Genomic DNA, 23,985 nt, shown 5'->3' on the forward strand with positions numbered 1-23,985 from the left:
CAGACATTGTGGGATTCTGGTTTGTATGGTGGTGATATGTGGTCCACAGATGTAGATCAGTTGGATTTAGGTCTCTGGTCTGGCTGGGCCATTTCACAACTTTGATTTTCTTCTGACAAAGCCATTCTTTTTGTTGACTTGGATGTATCGTTGATTTGGAGAGTCATTGTTATGCTGAAAGGTGAAATTCATCTTCAACTTTTTATCAGAGGCCTGACAGTTTTGCTCCAAAATTGACTGATATTTGGAACTGTTCATAACTCTCTGCACCTTGACTAAAGCCCCAGTTCCAGCTGATGAAAAACAGCCCCAAAGTATAAAGCTACCTTGCACTGTGGGTAAGGTGCTCTTTTTGTGATGCTCAGAGTTGCCTTGCAGTAGTAAGAAAATGAAGAGGGTGACTTTACACCAAACATACCTATTTTGAATTATGGTCGAAAAGTTCAAGCTTGGTCTGATCAGGCTGTAACTTGGTTTACCACATGCTTTTAACAGACTAGATGTAGGTTTTGAAAACATATTGCCAGGATTCTGTCTTGTTACCCTACACCACAGGCCAGACATATATAATATGGGAGATTGTTGTCACATGCATTGCACAATCAGTACTTTCCAGAAATTCCTGCAGCTCCATGAATGTTGTTATAGGCCTCTTGGTAGGCTTCCAGACTAGTTTTCTTCTTATATTTTCATTTATTTTGAGGGACATTTGGTTGTAGGTAATGTCATTGTTGAGCAAAATATAAACCACTTCTTGACGACCGTCTTCACAGTATTCCATGGTACAGTATGTCTAATGTCTTGGACATTTTTTGGACCCTTCTCCCGACTTATAACTTTCAGCAATCCTTTTGCTGTGTTGTTAGCTGTTTACGAACAATGGAATTTGCTCCAAAATGCAACTAAGAAAATGTTATGAAAATCCTAGTAGAACAGCTAAACTTTATATGGGGTTATTTTATTTCTATGATTTATATTTCCTCCCCTCAAAATGATTTTTCAATTTCTTTCTCAGTGTCAGTGGAATTGCACAAATTATGGGTGACATTAAAGGTGGAAAAAGTTCTGAAATGATTATTGCTAGTGCTCAGGCATGCGACCACAATAATTGGATGAGTGCTATCTGTCGTTTTATCGGATAGCACTCGTCCCCCTGTTATTCAATGAGGCAGGACCAGTGTCCATTTTTTTTCCTTGGATAGTGTCTGTCCAAGGAGAAAAATTGCTGAATGCCAGAGTTTGAGCTGACTTTCAGAAGGCACTCAGCCATACAAGTCAATGAATGTGTTGAAATCATCAGATTGGACTTGCATGACATCTGAGTGCATTCAAATTTTCACAGCCTCACAGAATGGAGAAGATGAAGAATTTTTTTTCTCCATCTTCTCTTCATTTGAGAAACTGGACTACACTATGCTCACACTTTCATCAAACAGTGATCAAAGTGTGACCGGAGTGTAGTTTGCATAATCTGCTCAGTTCTCTCAGATAAAGTGCTCAAATAATACCAACATACAGTGATAAATACTTTCATAATAACATCACCTTACATAAACTTATCTAATATCAGTGCTATACAATGTCTAAAATAATCAAAAGGCCCCCATACACATTAGATAAAAATCAGATGAACCAACGAATTTTTGGCGGGTCCAGCCTACCACCCGACTCTATGCTGATAGATGATGTTACCGGAAGAGAACGATCGGACAGTTGGAATTTCAAAGCCCAATCCTTTTATATTAATGGGAGATAAGCCGATGCCTTTCTCTTTTCTCTTCATTGAGAGGGATCAGAGAGTCAGGAGAGACTGCTGCCTGCTGAATGAATGTTTGTATAGCAGATATCTCATGGGTATAGACAGCTTTACTTTTCAATGAATATGACGATTTGTGGGGTTGCAACCTCAAGTGCCAGGCATTCTGTGTGCCCCTCTCCAACATAGCCCAATAGCCAGTCCTAGTCCTATTGTTCAGCACATGAAGCATGTCAGTGACTCCATAAAACACCTCTTTATTTAACTGGAGGCAATATGTATGGGCTCATAGCAATCCATGGCCACTCTGTTATAGATATGTATATTACAAACACGCATACCTGTAGTACAGTCGTGTGCATGAGGTCTAAGGCTTTTTGACATTTCTTTCACATTTTAATAGTGTTTATATACAGTATCAGCTCATATTCTTTTTGGCACATTAAGTCTATGGTCATCTTGGTTTATGAAGAAACGCTCAGTCCTCATTCACTTAGATTTGCTTAAACGTTGCGGTAGATAATGGTAAGAGAGTTCAGTGCAATTAAAGAGTCATTTTGTATAACATATCTAAAAATTGGATTGTATAGCCTTGTAGCGTAGATCTTAATGTTTTTGAGGTAGGCCATTCATAATGGTAAAAGTGTTTTCATATGGGGCAATGAAACCTTTTGAAACCCCCTTCACATATTATAGTTACTCCCCTGGATGATCAGATATTCTCTGGAAAAAAAGGGGAATCAAAATACACTCAGTTTATCCAGGTTTCAGAAATTTTTATATGCATCTTAGACCGTGGATTCGTGGACAGCTTCTGGATCCCAGCTTTGTTAGGTTTGGCTCTTGTAGATTACTAGTTACTTACAATACCAATGTAAGTAGCCATAAATAGCGTCAACCTACAGTGTAATAATCCACTCCATTAAGATGTGTGGTTCGGAAAACCCATTTTCAAGTAGGCTTAGATAGAAGTGAGTCTCCTGTTCAGAACCCCAATTTAGTAGCCAGAGTGTCAATATCTGTGACCCAACAGTTGTAGGCATTATATCAACAACTCGTTGATTTCAATAGCAATTATAGATAATCTTCTTTTGTGGGGGGCGCTGCAGGGGAGTCAAGCACATGCTTCTTGGATTCCGATTCTTATTGTCAGGGTTTAAGCAGTGCAAGAACCTACTATGTTCTTCTTCTTGTGGGACCACCAGTCAAAAATAGATGACCCTTAATAATTTTTGTTATGTTGACTGTTGATGTTTGTATGCATTTTGTCATGCGATCAACAAATTTTTGAAAGTTCCAAATGTTGTTGTTTCTGGGCCATTCATGAGTGTTCAATCACATTTAAGGGCCTTGGTATATTATTACATAGAGCTCCTCTCTTGTTAACATAGTTTTGTAATCCAACTTGGATGACGTGGCTCCATCAAAAGTTCATCATGAAATCCCCAAATTCTTCAGCTTCACGTATGGAAAAAAAACCCTCCGGAGATCAGAATTAATATTTCCCAATCTCTGAAATTGGAGTCATTGGGAAAAGATTCTCCTCTTCGGGAGTTCGACCTCTGCAGGTAGATCAGAGAAAATAAGAGGCAAAGATGGCGGGCTAGAGAGTCAGAGATAGTCTGCATAACAAACCCAAAGAAACAGAAAACAGATGATGATTGGATTAGTATGGAGCATTGGGAACATATGAGCAGGAATAGCATATAATAAAACAAAAGTGCAAAGTGGTTATCTAGTTTGACGAAAAGAATAAAAACAGCTCAATATACTATAAAATAAAGCAACACTGTTCCGCTATTCCACCTTTGGATGATCCAATGTTGATGCACCAGCCATGGTCAAGCATTGGTTCCAGTGATCAAATTTCATACAACTGGCATTATGGCTCAGCAGTAAGGCACATGCTCGCCGCTCGAAAAAAGAGAAGCTGGATCGTAATCGCTGGATCGGCAGGGTATGGAATAGGTGAATAGTTTTGTTTCTTTATATTTGATGCTGCTTTTTTTCATAAACTTGATAACTCCTCTGAAGACAGTACAGAACACAAGTATTTAATAATAAAAGATAATCAGATGAAAGATATTAATAGAGATTCTCAATTTTGTGATTACAGGTTCCTTGAATCAATCCACTGAAAAATATTTACACCATATTCAAGAAATGAGAAAAGTATCACCCAAAAGAAAGAAGGAAACATGTCCTATGTGTATGTTAGTGTAAAGTAGCCATTATCAGTTCAGTAGATATTCTTCTGAATATTTTTATTTTACTTGTACTTCACAATATAGAATATTGTAAATGAAAGTAGATCTCGCTAACCCACTCCAGAAAATGCCACTAACGGCAACAAAACAGCCAAAAACGTTGTAAACTATTCAATGTTTTGCTGCAAATTCAAAAAGGATATGTGTCATCAGAGAATTATCTATTGATTTTAGAAAACCTGTTGTTTCTGTTGACTTTCAGAATATGCTTACATATACACACAATATGCTTGTATGTACAAGATAAGCACCATTTCTGATTATTAATTTGCATTATTTGCAAGAGTTCCCTTCTGCAGGCTCTATGTACAATTTTTCAGTTTTCTCAAAGCCTATTTTCTATGATGTCTTCCGTACTCTGTATACAAAGACATGAGGGATTCCTTCTCTTTTTTCCCTACGTATCATGCAGCCAGAAGTAGCAGCAACAGTATAGAAGACATTATACTGCAGTACTGAGCTGTGTAGCTGTGAATCCAACTCTGGAGTAAAATAAATTAGGTAGAAGCTGCTGCAGACTCACAATTCTTTTACCATCTCCATGACTCACAATCCAGAAACTTCAGTGGCTGGATGAAAGATGCAGGAGTCTGTCTGGATCAGGGAAAATCACTCAGCTTTTATGCACACACTGATTACAAGCAAACAGGTCACAGGTGAGGATGTTACCTTTAGTAGCCATTCAAACCCATTTGTGTCAACTTGTGTGCATGTTATCAGGCCAAAATCACCAGGGTATGTGAACTTTTGATCAGGGTCTTTTGGATATTTTGGGTTGTCATTATGATTTAAAAAGAGAAAACACAGTAGTTCGACAATAAATGGCTTCACCCAACCACTAACCATGAGTGGAGAAAAAGTTTTGGTGTTATCATTCATATTCTCTGAAAAAAGGCCAAGAAAGGTAAAATTCTGTTGGGGTATGTAAACTTTTGAGCATAACTGTACATATGAGTTACAGTTTCATCCTGCCTGTTATGATAAGATGATTGCTGATAAATTATCTCTACAGTACAGGTGGTGTGATATAAGAGTGTAAACTTCATTATAGTAAGTGATATTTAACAAAAATCTCCAAAATGGCATAAAAAATAAGTCTAACATGAAAAAATATGAAATGAACAAAAGGTAATTTTTCTGCTGACATGTTCCCTTTTCGTCAATTCTCAGTATAAAGTACTGTTTTTCAAAAGTCATGCACCAGATTTGAAAAGTGATGAGTAAAGTGCTCAAGTCTCCGAGGAGATGATTGTAGGTCACATTTATGAAGTAAGCTAAGTAGAAATAATGCCAACATCTAGCGCAAATATACAGTGCTTTCAAAAAGTATCCTACCAAGGACAACACCAGCAAGGCGTTTTTTTAATAAGTAAATACCCCTTGAACTTTTCCTTATTTTGTCACGTTACAGCTACAAAATTAAATATGTTTTTATTGGGATTTTATGCTATGCACCAAGACAAAGAAGTACTTGTGAAGTGTAAAGGAAGTGATACAAGGTTTTCAATTATTTTTAGAAATATAAATCTGAAAACTGTGGCGTGCATTTGTATTCAGCCCCCTGTAGTCTGATACCGCTAAATAAAATCCTGAGTGACCTATCGCCTCCAGAAGTCACATAATTAGTAAATTGAGTCCACCTGTAATGTCATTTATTCTCAGTATAACTACAGCTGTTTTATGAAGGCCTCAGAGGTTTGTTTGAGAACATTAGGGATCAAACAACATCATGAAAAGGAAGGAACACACAAGATGTGGAGAAGAGTAAAGCAGAGTTAGGTTATAAAAAATAGCCCAATCTCTGAACATCTCGGGAAGAACATTTGAACAATCCTTCATTCAAAAATGGAAGGAGTTTGTCACAACTACCTACCAAAACAAGGCCGTCCACATAAACTGACATCCCAAACAAGGAGAGAACTTATTTGCGAAGCAGCCAAGAAGCCCATGGCCACTCTGGAGGAGCTGTAGAGATCCACAGCTCAGGTGGGAGAATCTGTCCACAAGGCTATTGATCGTATACTCCACAAATCCGGCCTTTATGAAAAAGAGGCAAGAAGAAAGTTATTTTCGAAGCAAGCCATAAGAAGTCCCGTTAGGGGTTTGTAAAAAGCTGTGTAGGGGAGACAGCATGTGGAAGAAGGCCCACTGATCAGATGAAAGCAAAGTAGAACTTTTTGGACTAAAAGAAAAATATGTTATGTTATATATACGTTATATGCTATGTGTGGCAGTAAACTAACACTGCACGTCACCCTGAAAGCACCATCCCCACTTTTAACCCCTTAGTGACAGAGCCAATTTGGTACTTAATGACCGAGCCAATTTTTACAATTCTGACCAGTGTCACTTTATGAGGTTATAACTTTGGAACGCTTTATCGGATCCCGCTGATTCTGAGATTGTTTTTTCATGACATGTTGTACTTCAAGTTAGTGGTAACATTTCTTCGATATTACTTGCGATTATTTATGAAAAAAATGGAAATATGGCGAAAATTTTTAAAATTTTGCAATTTTCAAACTTTGTATTTTTATGCCCTTAAATCAGAGAGATATGTCACAAAAAATAGTTAATAAATAACATTTCTCACATGTCTACTTTACATCAGCACAATTTTGGAAACAATTTTTTTTTTTTGTTAGGGAGTTATAAGGGTTAAAAGTTGACCAGCAATTTCTCATTTTTACAACACCATGTTTTTTTTAGGGACCACATCACCTTTGAAGTGATTTTGAGGGGTCTATATGATAGAAAATAACCAAGTGTGACACCATTCTAAAAACTGCACCCCTCAAGCTGCTCAAAACCACATTCAAGAAGTTTATTAACCCTTTACGTACTTCACAGGAACTAAAACAATGTGGAAGAAAAAAATGAACATTTTACTTTTTTTTGCAAACATTTTACTTCAGAACCATTTTTTTAAATTTTCACAAGTGTAAAAACAGAAATTTAACCACAAATTTTGTTGTGCAATTTTTCCTGAGTACACCGATACCCCATATGTGGAGGTAAACCACTGTTTGGGCGCACCGCAGAGCTTGGAAGTGAAGGAGCACCGTTTGACTGTTACAATGCAGAATTGGCTGGAATGGAGATCGGACGCCATGTTGCGTTTGGAGAGCCCCTAATGTGCCTAAACAGTGGAAACCCCCCACAAGTGACACCATTTTGGAAACTAGACCCCCCAAGGAACTTATCTAGATGTGTGGTGAGCACTTTGAACCCCCAAGTGCTTCACAGAAGTTTATAACGTAGAGCCGTGAAAATAAAAAATCGCATTTGTTTTCACAAAAATGATTTTTTCGCCCACAAATTCTTATTTTCACAAGGGTAACAGGAGAAATTAGACCACAAAAGTTGTTGTGCAATTTCTCCTGAGTACGTCGATACCCCATATGTGGAGGTAAACCACTGTTTGGGCGCACCGCAGAGCTTGGAAGTGAAGGAGCACCGTTTGACTTTTTCAATGCAGAATTGGCTGGAATTGAGATCGGATGCCATATCGCGTTTGGAGAGTCCCTGATGTGCCTAAACAGTGGAAACCCCCCACAAGTGATACCATTTTGGAAACTAGACCCCTTAAGGAACTTATCTAGATGTGTGGTGAGCACTTTGAACCCCCAAGTGCTTCACAGAAGTTTATAACGTAGAGCCGTGAAAATAAAAAATCTCATTTTTTCTACAAAAATGATTTTTTTGCCCACAAATTTTTATTTTCACAAGGGTAACAGGAGAAATTAGACCACAAAAGTTGTTGTGCAATTTCTCCTGAGTACGTCGATACCCCATATATGGGGGTAAACCACTGTTTGGGCGCACCGCAGAGCTTGGAAGAGAAGGAGTGTCGTTTTACTTTTTCAATGTAGAATTGGCTGGAATTGAGATCGGACGCCATGTCACGTTTGGAGAGCCGCTGATGTGCCTAAACAGTAGAGACCCCCCACATATGACACCATTTTGGAAACTAGACCCCTTAAGGAACTTATCTAGATGTGTGGTGAGCACTTTAAACCCCCAGGTGCTTCACAGAAGTTTATAACGTAGAGCCGTGAAAATAAAAAAATCACATTTTACCAAGGGTAACAGGAGAAAATGGACCCCAGAAGCTGTTGTACAATTTGTCTTGAGTACGCCGACACCCCATATGTGGGGGTAAACCACTGTTTGGGCGCATGGCTGAGCTCGGAAGCAAAGGAGCGCCATTTGACTTTTCAATGCAAAATTGACTGGAATTGAGATCGGACGCCATGTCGCGTTTGGAGAGCCCCTGATGTGCCTAAACAGCAGAAACCCCCCAAAAGTGACCCCATTTTGGAAACTAGACCCCCATGGAACTTATCTAGATGTGTAGTGAGAACTTTGAATGCCCAAGTGCATCACAGAAGTTTATAATGCAGAGTCGTGAAAATAAAAAATATATATTTCTTAACAATAAAGATTTTTTAGCCCCCAAGTTTTTATTTTCACAAGGGTAACAAGAGAAATTGGACCCCAAAAGTTGTTGTCAAATTTGTCCTGAGTATGCTGGTACCCCATATGTGGGGGTAAACCACTGTTTGGGCGCACGGCAGAGCTCGGAAGGGAAGGAGCACCATTTTGAAATGCAGACTTTGATAGAATTGTCTGCGGGCGTTATGTTGCGTTTGCAGACCCCTAATGTACCTAAACAGTAGAAACCCCCAACAAGTGACCCCATTTTGGAAAATAGACCCCCCAAGGAACTTATCTAGATATGTGGTGAGAACTTTGAATGCCCAAGTGCTTCACAGAAGTTTATAATGCAGAGTAGTGAAAATAAAAAATATTTTTTTTCCCACAAAAAAGATTTTTTTAGCCCCCAAATTTTTATTTTCACAAGGGTAACAAGAGAAATTGGACCCCAAAAGTTGTTGTCCAATTTGTCCTGAGTATGCTGGTACCCCATATGTGGGGGTAAACCACTGTTTGGGCGCACGGCAGAGCTCGGAAGGGAAGGAGCGCCATTTTGGAATGCAGACTTTGATAGAATTGTCTGCGGGCGTTATGTTGCGTTTGCAGACCCCTAATGTACCTAAACAGTAGAAACCCCCACAAGTGACCAAATTTTGGAAACTAGACCCCCTAAGGAACTTATCTAGATATGTGGTGAGAACTTTGAAAGCTCAAGTGCTTCACAGAAATTTATAATGCAGAGTAGTGAAAATAAAAAAATATATTTTTTTCCAACAAAAAAGATTTTTAGCCCCCAAGTTTTTATTTTCACAAGGGTAACAGGAGAAATTGGACCCCAAAAGTTGTTGTCCAATTTATCCCGAGTACGCTGATGCCCCATATGTGGGGGTAAACCACTGTTTGGGTGCACGGCAGAGCTCAGAAGGGAGGGAGTACCATTTGACTTTTTTAGCGCAAAATTGGCTGTCGTGTTTGGAGACCCCCTGATGTACCTAAACAGTGGAAACCCCCCAATTCTAACTCCAACCCTAACCCCAACACAGCCCTAACCCTAATCTCAACCCGATCCATAATCCTAATCACAACCCTAACGATAATCACAACCCTAACCCCAAAACAGCCCTAATCTCAACCCTAACCATAACCCTAATCAAAACCCTAAATCCAACACACCCCTAACCCTAATCCCAACCCTAACCCTAATCCCAAACGTAACACTAATCCCAACCCTAATCCAAACCCTAACCCTAATCCCAACTCTAACCCTAACTTTAGCCCCAACCCTAACTTTAGCCCCAACCCTAACCATAACTTTAGCCCCCGTCGTCACAAAAAAAGTTCAATGTAACCTTTTTTTTGTACGTCGCGTCCGCCATTTCCGCGGATGCGTGGCCGTAACTCTGCCCCCTCCTCCCCAGGACATAGACTGAGCAGCGGATGCGTTGAAAAACTGCATCCGCTGCCCACGTTGTGCACAATTTTCACAACGTGTGTCGGTACATCGGGCCGACGCATTGCGACCGCACCGTACCGACGCAAGTGTGAAAGAAGCCTAAGGCTACTTTCACACTAGCGTCGTACTCGGCCCATCGCAGTGTGTCGGGCCGACGTACCGACGCTAGCGTTGTAAGCGCCGCACAACGAGTGCAGCGGATGCTGTTTTTTCAACGCATCCGCTGCCCCATTGTGAGGTGCGGGGAGGCGGGGGCGGAGTTCCGGCCACGCATGCGCGGTCGGAAATGGCGGACACGTCGCACAAAAAAGTTACATGTAGTTTTTTTTGTGTCGACGGTCCGCCGAAGCACGACGCATCCGTCGCACGACGGATGCGACATGTGGCAATCCGTCGCAATGCGTCGCTAATGCAAGCCAATGGAGAAAAAACGCATCCTGCAAGCACTTTTGCAGGATGCGTTTTTTCTCCAACGACGCATTGCGACGGAAGCCAAAAAACGCTAGTGTGAAAGTAGCCTAACCCTAACCCTAGCCCTAACCCTAACCCTAAATTTAGCCCCAACCCTAACCCTAACTCTAACCCTAACTCTAACCCTAACCCTAACTCTAACTCTAACCCTAACCCTAACTCTAACCCTAACCCTAACCCTAACTCTAACCCTAACCCTAACCCTAACTCTAACCCTAACCCTAACTCTAACCCTAACCCTAACTCTAACCCTAACCCTAACCCTAACTCTAACCCTAACCCTAACCCTAACCCTAACTCTAACCCTAACCCTAACTCTAACTCTAACCCTAACCCTAACTCTAACCCTAACCCTAACTCTAACCCTAACCCTAACCCTAACTCTAACCCTAACCCTAACCCTAACTCTAACTCTAACCCTAACCCTAACTCTAACCCTAACCCTAACCCTAACCCTAATTTTAGCCCCAACTTGTCTTCTCCTGCCGGCCGGCAGATGGCAGCAGATGGCGGGCGCACTGCGCATGCGCCCGCCATGATGAAAAAGCCGGCTGGCAGGAGAAGACAGAAGAGGACCCAGGGACACCGGGTGAGTATGTTAGGGTCCCCGAATCCCCCTATTTCTCTGTCCTCTGATGTGCGATCACATCAGAGGACAGAGAAATAACTGATCGCTTTTTTTTTTTTTTTGCGGTCGCCGGTAAACTGTTAATTACCGGCGATCGCAAAGCAGGGGTCGGTGCAAACCGACCCCGATCATGTTCTTTGGGGTCTCAGCTACCCCCGGCAGCCGAGACCCCAAAGAACATCCGGGTGCCGGGCGGCGGGCGCACTGCGCATGCGCCCGCCATTTTTTCCCGGAAAAAAGATGGCGGCGCCCATCGGGAGCCACGAGGAGCACCGGGGGAGATAGGTGAGTATTGGGGGGCTATTGGGGGCCATCGGGGACCACATTTCTCTGTCCTCCGATGTGCGATCACATCGGAGGACAGAGAAATTAAACGGCAAATCGCGTTTTTTTTTGTTGTTGCGACCGCCGGTAAACGGTTAATTACCGGCGATCGCAACTCGGGGGTCGGTAAAACCCCCCCGAATCATGTTCTCTGGGGTCTCGGCTACCCTCGGCAACCGAGACCCCAGAGAAAACCCGACTCTGGGGGGCGCTATTCACTTTTTCCACAGCGCCGTTAATTAACGGCGCTGTGGATTAAGTACCCTTAGCGGCCGCCGTTAAAAGGCGTATCGGCGGTCGTTAAGGGGTTAAACATGGTCGTGGCAGCATCATGCTATGGGGTAGCTTTTCTTCAGCAGAGACAGGGAAGCTTGTCAGAGTTGATTGGAAGATGGATGGAACTAAATACAAGGTAATTCTGAAGGAAATCCTGGTTAAGGCTACAAAAGACTTGACACTGGGGCATAGGTTCACCTTCCAGCAGGACAACGACCCTAAACATACTGTCAGAGCTACAATCGATTCATGTGTGTGAATGGCCCAGTCACAGCCCAGACCTAAGTCCCATAGATAATATGTAGCAATTCTTGAAACTTACTGGTCACAGTCAGACATCTCTATCCAATCTCACTGAGCGAGTGTGCCCAGTAAATGGACAAAAATGTCATCTTCTAGATGTGCAAACCTAGTAGAGACATACCAAAAAGACTTGCAGTAGTAATTGGAGCGAAAGTTGCTCCTGCAAAGTATTGACTCAGGGGGCTGAATACAAATGCACATCACAATTTTCAGATTTATATTTTTTTAAATATTTAGAAAACCATATATAATTTTCTTTACATTTGACAAATGCTCGCTACTTTGTGTTGTTATATCACATAAAATCCAAATATAAAAACATTTCATTTTGTGGGTGTAACATGGAAAATGTGGAAAAGTTCACAGACATAAATGCTTTTTTAAAGCAATGTAAGCCTATTAATAACAGACACATGATTTTATGCCTTTTTATGCATTTTCAGCACTGCTTTCTGCTCTTTTAGGAGTATGTCTATATGTAAAAACAAGTATATATGTGTGTGTATCAACGATGATGTCATAATGGTTGCTATGGCGATGATGATATCATAAAGGTTGCCATGACGAAAATGATGTCATAATGCTTGCCATGGCGACGATGATGTCATAATCTTTTGAAATGGTGACGGTGATGTCATAATGGTTGCTATGGTGATGATGATGTCATATTAGCTTGCAATGGTGACGGTGATGTCATAATGGTTGCCATGGTGACGATGATGTCATAATAAGTTGCCATGGCGACAATGATGTCAGAATGGTTGCCATGGCGAAGATGATGAAGATGATGTCATATTGGGTATATGGGCATGGAACTATGGGATGGAGGATGTGTGATGGGTATATGGGCATGGGACTATGGAATGGAGGATGTGTATGATGGGTATATGGGCACGGGACTATGGGATGGAGGATGTGTGATGGGTATATGGGCACAGGACTATGGGATGGAGGATATGTATGGGGTATATGGGCACGGGACTATGGGATGGAAGATTTGTGATGGGTATATGGCACAAGACTATGGGATGGAGGATATGTATAATGGGCATATAGGCACGGGTATATGAGATGGAGGACGTGTATGATGGGTATATGGGCACAGGACTATGGAATGGAGGATGTGTGATGGGTATATGGGCACGGGACTATGGGATGGAAGATATGTATGATGGGTATATGGGCACAGCACTATGGAATGGAGGATAATCATTATAATTTGTTATAACTAACCACAGTTAGTTATTATGCCCGGGCAATGCTGGGCTCTTCAGCTAGTGGATGTATAAAGCCCTGGGTATACTCACCGAGACTTGGGTGCGATATACTGTGCAGATTTAATACTCAATATTATATTAGGAATCAGGAGAATGGCACACCATCCAAGGCAAAACCAAAAGCCATTCTACAAGGAAAAACACATCAGTTATTATTATCTTTTAGCACTACGACATTTCTTGTAGAATATACATATTTAATGTCAGTTTGGACATGACCCCCAAAAAACAAGCTGTGGGTGAATCTAGATTGGATGCAGAGTTATCTCACAGCTTGCTTGTCAGCTTGCTTATTACTGTAAGTCCTTCTAGTTTTTAGGACCCTTTACTTTATGAGTATATGTTGCAGATTTGTTGCATACATTTTCATAACTCTTCCACTTATGTGCATGGGGCTTGTAGAGACCCAATCACACGATGTAGAAAGGATCCTGTTCATAAGAAAAGAAGAGATTTTTTGTCTGCAACAAATCTGCTGCTTGTGAACCTGGAATCCACTTTTATGCCAGGAATTTCTGAATGGTATATGTTGGCTGGTTTCACATTTGCAGTTGTGTCTGCAGTGTTTCTGATGCATACATCCACATGCGTCTTGATTTCCTATCTTTAACATTGTAGATGCAGGTGCATGCCTCAAAACAACGCATTACAGTCTATGGGAACGCATAGAACGCAAGTACATGCGTTCGCTTGCGTTTGCACAAGGGTCTATATACAGAAATCCCATGTGCCAATGAAATTCTCCTTGAAAATTTTTTCATAACAAACGCAAAAATAACGCCAACGCATGCAAAAACGCATGCAAACGCGTGCAAACATTGCAGTTTTTATTCGTCATGTGCAAGTTGATGTGGATAAAAACGCAGTGTTTTCATGCGTTTGCAGTTGCGTAGGAAACGCTGCGGACTCAACCGCAAATGTGAACCTAGCCTTAGTGGCATTGCGTCAATGGCAGCAGAACACAGCTGCTACGGTCCTATGAGTCGGGAAGGACCAGGGCTTAATGGATCCTCTCCATGACCGTCGTCCACCCACTTCTCCCAGCTTCTGCCATATTTGTTGTCAGGAGGAGTTGTATGGAGTGGGGCTCACATACAGATGCTGGTTATTTTCCACAGCGGACATCCCCCATAACTACTGGGATCACAGCATTTCAAGCCCTTAGATGCTACAGTGCATACTGACCATAGCAACTAAGTGGTTAGACAGAGAAGAAATGCCCCCTCAGTGACCCCCAGTGGACCCCATTAGCAGGAAGCCAATGGCTTGTTGACACTGCAGCCGTGAGTCCATGAGTCGGCCCAATTCGAACCTTTGCTATGAAGTCCCAGCATTTCCATACAGTTGTGCTCAAAAGTTTACATACCCCGGCAGAATTTTTGCTTTCTTTGCCTTTTTTCAGAGAATATGAATGATAATGAATGATAATGTTTTGGGTTGTCATTATGATTTAAAAAGAGAAAACACAACAGTTTGACAGTAAATGGCTTCACCCAACCACTAACCATGAGTGGAGAAAAAGCTTTGGTGTTATCATTCATATTCTCTAAAAAAAGCCAAGAAAGAAAACATTATGCCTGGTTATGTACACATTTGAGCACAACTGTATGTGCCCCTTGTACATTAAATATAAAGACTATGCTTTCTAACTGTTCAGTTTAGTGCAATCTATTGATCTCTGTTATTTGCCTTTATAGTGTGAGAAGATTCTGACTGGAGGCTTCAACATGCTTACTGGCAGCAAGACCCAGAAAATGTCTGCCCACATAGGTTTACCCTACCATAGAGGTTTGTTTTATGGTCCCCAAGGACTTCCGCGTGCCACTGTTTTGCTGTAACACAGTGTGCAATGGAGCATGCCGTGATTTATTTCTCCTTGTGTGACCTCCGTTATGTAATCCCTCAGTTTTCCTCACATTGAATGTATACAAGACTGATATGAGCAGCACTATTTACAAGCCTATCCTACAGTAACTCGGCAGTAATATCGGTCTTCTATTAAATCAGTAACTTTGGAATATATCTATATAATCTGTGCACCATATCTATATTGAACATTGGCTTGTTATTCCACTCACCCAGGGGTCGGTCACATTATCGCAGACCACAGTGCGAGCATTGTCAAGTGTGGTGGACACTGAGCGGCAGGAGGCGATATTATTTGTGATCTGGAATAAGAATGCCTACGAGTCAGTTCTGCAGAAACACAATGGACTGAAGTCACTTCTATCAGCTGAATGTCATTCATGGTATTATGGGAAGCTTCTATCTCATTTTCTTCTGTCACAGATACTGTTTCCGGTGCTCAAAATCCACGGAGAAAATCATTAGTGATAATTTCTGTAATAACATTTGAGCTCTGATTGTTTGTTTTTTCATGAAAAATGTATTGTCACTCATCATAACATCATAACTGATGCATTTTGGCTTTATCAGAGGTTTTTTTCAAAATTATAATAACTTTATGTTTGAAAAAGGGTGGTAGACCCGAAACGCATCATTTATGATGTTCTGATGATCTAATGGAATAGATTCTGGAAAACGACTTCAAAACGCGTGACTAACGGTCTACCTATAACTAAGTGCAAGTGGGACGCCATCTCTTGACCCGAGCACTGGAATCTGTCAGTAGGTTTTTGCTATGTAATCTAAAGACAGCATGATGTAGGGCAGTGTTTCTCAACTCCAGTCCTCAAGACCCACCAACAGGCCATGTTTTCAGGATTTCCATTAGGTGATGGAGTTAATGCTGGAGCAGATAATGAAATTATCACCTGTGCAATACTAAGAGATCCTGAAAACTTGACCTGTTGGTGGGTCGTGAGGACCGGAGTTAATAAACACTGATGTAGGGGTTAGCAGACAGATTTCAGCTATACCTCTCCTATCAAGTTCCATCCTATTGTTTTATTTGCAGTGATTACTTTAGCACCAGGAGCTTATCATTGTTCAGACACATCAGCACTTGAGCCCAAGTCTGACTCCGCCTCTTCTGTGATAAGCAGCTCTCTGTCTATGGGCTTTGTACATATAGAGCCTGGTGCTTCCTTTCAGCTCTGTTGTGTTGATTAATCTAAAAGCTCTGATTGTGTCAGAAAGGCTGCACCCAGTAATCTAAGTGATACATCATTGGATTCATGGTCTCTTTGCCTACATTATGCTGCTCTCAGATAAGATAGCAAAATCTTGCTGACAGATTCTTTTTAAGAGTCCCGACTTGAAGAATATGTGAGCTTTACAGTCCAAGGGTGAAGAGCCACTTTATTATATGGACATCTGCTGTTTGTGTGTGCGCCACAGACCATAAATGCACCCATTATAGTCAATGTGCCAGTGCACATACCAATTTTCCACATGGACTGACAGTCTATGTAGACCAAATCTCAGCATGTGCTACAAAGGTCCGACTAGTGCATGCAAGTAGCAGGCAGCTTTTGCACTCATCCAAAGTATGTACATGGAGCCAATCATGCCCACAATTTGCAGATGTGACTGGCTTGAGTTTTTTTACAGGTGTCTGAACGTCACCTTAACAAGAGGATGCACTCACCATCTGTTACACTGATGTAACTCTGAGCTTGTCTACACATGTATACTAATGTCAGCGGTGGGAAGGTTGACTGACTGCTATAGGCTTACAGTAATTTTGACCATGGAGAAACCCCAGGGAAACAGCCCAGATAATATGACCTAGAGGATCTGCATATACAATCGAAATGATGGAGGCTAAGGGTATGTAAAATCCTCCAAAGAGATAATAAAGAGAGGAGAAAAAAATGGTGGGATCTTCAGAAAGTAAAAACTAATAATCAGCTTTAGGGCTAGCCCAAACTTCTGTATTATGCATATGGGTGCTGTCGGAGTTAACAGCAGACAGCACATTGACAGCACACTGACCAATGTTATGTAATTGTTCGGTTAAGATGAGAGTTTTTTCACATGGACTGAGGGCCCGTGTGAAAACAATTGCAGCATGTACTAGTCTCGTCCGTATTTTGGGTGAGACTCGCCTATTCAAGTCTATGCACGTGCAAAAATAAAAATGGGATCCCATATGAATCATCCCTATAGCATCCAACTTTTATGGCAACATTGCCATTATTAACATAGGAAACTACACTGCTCAAAAAAATAAAAGGGAACACTAAAATCCCACATCCTAGATATCACTGAATGAAATATTCCAGTTGTAAATCTTTATTCATTACATGGTGGAATGTGTTGAGAACAATAAAACCTAAAAATGATCAACCTAAATCACAACTAGTATCCCACGGAGGTCTAGAGTTCAAATGATGCTCAAAATCAAAGTGGAAAATGAAGTTACAGGCTGATCCAACTTCAGTGGAAATGCCTCAAGACAAGGAAATGATGCTCAGTATTGTGTGTGGCCTCTAATTGCCTGTATGACCTCCCTACTATGCCTGGGCATGCTCCTAATGAGGCGGCGGATGGTCTCCTGAGGGATCTCCTCTCAGACCTGAACTAAAGCATCTGCCAACTCCTGGACAGTGTGGTGCAATGTGACGTTGGTGGATGGTGCAAGACATGATGTCCCAGATGGGTTCAATCGGATTCAGGTCTGGGGAATGGGTGGGCCAGTCCATAGCTTCAATGCCTTCATCTTGCAGGAACTGCTGACACACTCCAGCCGCATGAGGTCTGGCATTGTCCTGCATTAGGAGGAACCCAGGGCCAACCGCACCAGCATATGGTCTCACAAGGGGTCTGAGGATCTCATCACGGGACCTAATGGCAGTCAGGCTACCTCCGGCGAGCACATGGACGGCTCATGCTGAAGGATGTTGCAGGCAGCAGATCGCTCTCCTCGGTGTCTCCAGACTCTGTCACGTCTGTCACATGTGCTCAGTGTGAACCTGCTTTCATCTGTGAAGAGCACAGGGAGCCAGTGGCAACTTTGTCAATCCTGGTGTTCTGTGGCAAATGCCAAGCATCCTGCATGGTGTTGGGCTGTGAGCACAACCCCCATCTGTGGAAGTCGGGCACACAAACCATCCTCATGGAGTCAGTTTCTAACCATTTGTGCAGACACATGCACATTTGTGGCCTGCTGGAGGTCATTTTGCAGGGCTCTGGCAGTGCTCCTGCTGTTTCTCCTTGGACAAAGGCTGAGGTAGCGGTCCTGGTGCTGGGTTGTTACACTCCTATGGCCCACTCCACATCTGGTGTACTGGCCTGTCTCATGGTAGCGCCTCCAGCCTCTGGACACTACGCTGACAGACACAGCAAACCTTCATGTCACAGCTCGCATTGATGTGCCATCCTGGATGAGCTGCACTACCTGAGCCACTTGTGTGGGTTGTAGTGTCCGTCTCATGCTACCACGAGTGTGAAAGCACAACCAACATTCAAAAGTGACCAAAACATCCACCAGAAAGCATTGGTACTGAGATGTGGTCTGTGGTCCCCACCTGCAGAACCACTCCTTTATTAAGTGTGTCTTGATAATTGCCAATAATTTCCATCTATTGTCTATTCCATTTGCACAACATCATGTGAAACTGATTGTCAATCAGTGTTGCTTCCTAAGTGGACAGTTTGATTTCACAGAAGTTTGAATTACTTGGAGTTATATTCTGCTGTTTAAGTGTTCCCTTTTTTTTTTTGAGCAGTGTATGTTTGATCATGGACATTTTAAACTGTTGATGTATAAATATGGTTGTAAAAAACAGACACACGGATGGAAAATTAATGATATGGTCTCAGTCATGAAAAAAGCATTGGCCTATGCATTTAAGGGGGATAGCGGGGACTTTACAAAAACAAAAAATGTATCTAAGCACTAATGGGCAAGTAGTTGCAACTTACTTGCCTGTTGTGGATGGCGCTGTTCTTCCACGGCACAGAGCGGTCACAAACCGCTCCTGCCGGGAATTCAGCTGCCTCTGCTGACGTCACATCTACAGAGTGGAGGCTTCTTTCCAGTCAGCTCTGTCACATCAATGATATGCTACCATTTGAATTGTGAAAAGTTTTTATGATTTAGTGTCAATTCTTAATTATTGCTCAAATTAAGCTAGTCTACTACATGCAGAAGCAGGTTCTACCGCGACTAATCTATAGCAGTTACATCCAGTGAGTAATAAGCTGGCTGTCATACATCTACACGCCCAAGAAGCTTACAAAGACATTTACAGCTAAGAACAGCCTTGGTATTTGCAATTAATTCATACCGTTAAGGACTTACTAAAGAGATTGCGTTATGCTTGCTTAGCACGTTTTAACTTGTTGCAGGTCATATAATTCTAATACACTATTGTAATCTGCAGATAATCTGTATAATCTGTGCTGATACTCTGGAACTGGCGACATCCTGCATAATTACAAGGCAGTCTGAGAATATAAAAAGATATCTGTTTTCCACCACTCTTGTTGCTGGGTTGTGTCTGGTATTGTAGCTCCGGTTTGGATGGAGGAGGCAGAAGTGCAATACCATACATGACCTATGGACAAGAGTGGCGCTGTTTCTGGAATTAAAGAAGAGTTATTAATTTAAGGGCAATACTTGTTAGTGAAATTTTAATTGTAACTTACAGTTTGCTTCACCCAGTCAATGTACTGTGAAAAATATCCTATCGCTTGATCGAGCAGACACTTGCTCTCCTATAGAAATAGCCAGAAAGTGAAATGAGTCATTTAGTTTATAGTTAAATTGCTCAGACGCCACAGCTGCTTCAGGGTAGTCATGTATTAAAGTGACATATAGATAAAACACAATCAGAAAATAAAACAATAGGGCCGATTCAATAAAATTCTGGTGTAAAATTCTTAATATTTTTGCGCAACTCAGAACCTGCACGAGGATATTGTAACTTTTGCCATTTTCATATCAGTTCTCACCAGCTATGCCGCCAATATGTGCAGTGCATGGGTGGAACAGAGCGTGGCCACAGCCGCTAGTCAAATCCATGAAAAGTTACACCCTGTAGTGATGGAAATTAGTCCAGAAATTGTACTTAAGTCCCTGCCTGGAGCACATATCTGCTGGAGGCGCGTGAACCTCTTAATGAGTTAGGCACACCCTTATTCATGTCCCTCCAACCATGACTCTTCCACACCCTTTTTACAGTAGAATCCTTCTGGAAGGGCTGCTTTCCAAGTAGTTTTTGAGTGCGCCCGAGTGATTTGTCAACTCCAGGAAGTCTGGGACGTCTCACCTTTTCTAAGAGGTCTCTGAACACTCCAGAAGAATTGGCAAATTTTGGTTATACTGAACTGAACTCAGATCACCCTAAGATAGGGATGCGGCCATAGTGACTTCCTTTCCTCCTAAAAAATGAACCTACGCAGATCTAATATATGTAGCTAGTAATAGAAAGTAATATAAATAATGCTGCAGTGACACTAATATCAGTCAAATGACTATACTCTGTGTGCAGAATTATTAGGCAAGTTGTATTTTAGAGGATTATTTTTATTATTGATCAACAACTATGTTCTCAATCAACCCAACAGACTCATAAATATCACAGCTTAATATTTTTGGAAGTTGGAGTTAATTTTTTTTTAAGAGTTGGCTATCTTAGGAGGATATCTGTTTGTGCAGGTAACTATTAGGGTACTGTCACACAGTGGCACTTTTGTCACTACGACGGTACGATCCGTGACGTTCCAGCGATATCCATACGATATCGCTGTGTCTGACGCGCAGCAGCGATCAGGGACCCTGCTGAGAATCGTACGTCATAGCAGATCGTTTGGAACTTTCTTTCGTCGCTGGATCTCCCGCTGTCATCGTTGGATCGGTGTGTGTGACACCGATCCAACGATGCGTTCGCTTGTAACCAGGGTAAACATCGGGTTACTAAGCGCAGGGCCGCGCTTAGTAACCCGATGTTTACCCTGGTTACCATCGTAAAAGTAAAAAAAAAAAAAACAGTACATACTCACATTCCGGTGTCCGTCAGGTCCCTTGCCGTCTGCTTCCCGCTCTGACTGACTGCCGGCCGGAATGTAAGAGCAGAGCACAGCGGTGACATCACCACTGTGATCTGCTTTCACTTTACGGCGGCACTCAGTCAGAGCGGGAAGCAGACTGCAAGGGACCTGACGGACACCGGAATGTGAGTATGTACTGTTTGTTTTTTTTTACTTTTACGATGGTAACCAGGGTAAACATCGGGTTACTAAGCGCGGCCCTGCGCTTAGTAACCCGATGTTTACCCTGGTTACCCGGGGCCTTCGGCATCGTTGGTCGCTAGAGAGCGGTCTGTGTGACAGCTCTCCAGCGACCACACAACGACTTTCCAACGATCACGGCCAGGTCGTATCGCTGGTCGTGATCGTTGGAAAGTTGCAGAGTGTGACAGTACCCTTACTGTGCAGAATTATTAGGAAACTTAATAAAAACCAAATATATTCCCATCTCACTTGTTTATTTTCACCAGGTAAACCAATATAACTGCACAAAATTTAGAAATAAAAATTTCTGACATGCAAAAACAAACCCCCCAAAATTTAGTGACCAATATAGACACTTTTCTTTATGATAACACTCAACAGCCTTCCATCCATAGATTCTGCCAGTTACTTGATCTGTTTACGATCAACATTGCGTGCAGCAGCCACCACAGCCTGCCAGACACTGTTCCGAGAGGTGGACTGTTTTCCCTCCCTGTAGATCTCACATTTTATGAGGGACCACAGGTTCTCTATGGGGTTCAGATCAGGTGAACAAGGGGGCCATGTCATTATTGTTTCTTCTTTGAGACCTTTACTGGCCAGCCACGCTGTGGAGTAGTTGGAGGTATCTGATGGAGCATTGTCATGCATGAAAATCATGTTTTTCTTGAACGATACCGACTTCTTCCTGTACCACTGCTTGAAGAAGTTGTCTTCTACTGACCTACTGGCAGTAGGTCTGGGAGTTGAGCTTCACTCCATCCTCAACCCGAAAAGGTCCCACAAGTATATCTTTGATGATACCAGCCCATAACAGTACCCCACCTCCACCTTGCTGGCGTCTGAGTCAGAGTGGAGCTCTCTGGCCTTTTACTGATCCAGCCTCTGGTCCATCCATCTGGCCCATCAAGAGTCACTCTCATTTCATTTTGGACTTTTTAAAGACCTTCAAATCTCTCTTCTGACCCATTTTGCCAAAGGAAAGGAAGTTGCCTAATAATTAAGCACAACTTATAAAGGGTTTTGATGTCATTAGACAACACCCCGCCTCATTACAGAGATGCACATCACCTGATTTACTTAATTGGTAGCTGGCTCTTAAGCCTGAACAGCTTGGAGTAGGACAACATGTATAAAAAGTATCATGTGATCAAAATACAACTTGCGTAATAATTCTGCACACAGTGTACTCTTTTCATGTCTTGTCACATTTCTTCAAATACTAAAGAAATTAAAGTACATAGCTATACGGACCCTGATGACTGAGGGGGTCCAATAGCTTTTCTTCTACATAAAAACTGTCCCGTAATATAAATGGCACATGATAGGTGGGTGACTTGTTACAGATTTTGCAGTGGAGGTTGCTCTGAATAACACCATTCAGTATGTGTAACTTACATTCTTCAGTTGATCAATTGTTCCTTGAATCAGTGGTCCTTTCAGTGTGTAGATATTTTGCACGGCACGTTGTATCCCAGCCTTAAAGAAAAAAGATGGGACTTGTGTTACAAAACAATTATATGCTATATGTGTAGCAGTAGGGGATCTCTACTCACATAAGGAGATTGAGTCCAATTCATCAAAGTGTTATTAAACTGGTATTAAATACTATTAAAACTCACAAAATTTTCATACCAGTCTAAGGAAGCTCTGCCAAAATGGACATAGAATGGATGTGCCTGCCGAATTCATCAGACGTTACTTATTCCAGAAATGCTAGAGTTTCTGGTGAAGGCACATGTCATTGAGAAGATCCCCCAAACTCATTAAGTGATGACCTCTTCCTTCTCTACCTCGACAGATCGTACTCCACCACATCCCTTCATTAAGACTGGCATGAAGAACCATGAAAAATGGCCCTGACCTACTGTACTGCTCAGATATCAGAAGAAAACACAGAAAAAATTGCAAATAGGACAACTCTGTGAGGTAAATGGGGATAGGGGGTGAGAAGTGCTCACCTGATGAGGCTGTGGCTGGCACAACTCCAATAAATGCTGTGTTGTAATTAGCCGAGAAAAGGAAGAGCTTTTTTTAAAACTAAAAAGGTACTAATGTATAACACTGACCGCGCTGCTGTTGAAGATGAGTAGTTTCACACTCTTGGAGAAGTTCATCTAGTTTTCCTATTGATGCGTTTCAGGCTTGGGCCAAACTCTTTTTCAAAACAAGCTACAGGTCTGTATTTAGTTATGAAAAAGGGTTCAGTCTTAACCTAAATCGTGTCAATAAAAAAACTTCCTGAACTTTTCCAATAGTATGGAACTACTCATCTTCAACACCAGCACAGTCAGTTTTATACATCTATACCTCTATCATTTATTAGATTTGTGAAGAGGTAGAGATTCCACAGTTGTGATTCTCATGTCTGATCTTACTTTCACTTGCCTGCAGTAATCTGGAAACTCCTTTGCGCTGCATTGCGAGTCATCCCCTAGACTCCTAGTCCTTGACAAGCAGCCCACACACCTAGATACTTCATTATCGTGCAGAACGTGGGCCTCTTGTAGGCTTTACTGGGGGGAGTGACAGTGAGTTCTGAGATATAAATGAAATCTCTTCAGCTGTCCACACTTTATATGACCTCACAGTTTTTCACTTTGATAAATCCCATTAAAAAATAATATTGCTTGATGTCTTATATAGACTGG

General features: G+C 41.9%; 1 protein-coding gene across 2 annotated transcripts in view; it reads right to left on the reverse strand.

Moving 5' to 3' along the window:
* Positions 1-1,463: 1,463 nt before the first annotated feature.
* The window catches only part of PROM2 (prominin 2), a 141,739-nt gene continuing 119,217 nt past the window's right edge, over positions 1,464-23,985 (reverse strand). Inside the window, exons 19-23 of one of the 2 annotated variants that reach the window (XM_077262949.1) lie at positions 22,733-22,813; positions 19,748-19,816; positions 15,271-15,360; positions 13,223-13,320; positions 1,464-3,318 (exon numbers count right to left, since the gene is read on the reverse strand). In XM_077262949.1, coding sequence (XP_077119064.1) covers positions 3,252-3,318; positions 13,223-13,320; positions 15,271-15,360; positions 19,748-19,816; positions 22,733-22,813 — 405 coding nt within the window. In that variant the 3' untranslated portion in view covers positions 1,464-3,251. Of the gene's footprint in view, positions 3,379-13,222; positions 13,321-15,270; positions 15,361-19,747; positions 19,817-22,732; positions 22,814-23,985 lie in introns of both variants that reach the window. The other variant, XM_077262951.1, reaches the window with a different exon arrangement.

Source organism: Ranitomeya variabilis, chromosome 5, assembly GCF_051348905.1.
Source record: "Ranitomeya variabilis isolate aRanVar5 chromosome 5, aRanVar5.hap1, whole genome shotgun sequence".
Classification (NCBI taxonomy): Eukaryota; Metazoa; Chordata; class Amphibia; order Anura; family Dendrobatidae; genus Ranitomeya; species Ranitomeya variabilis.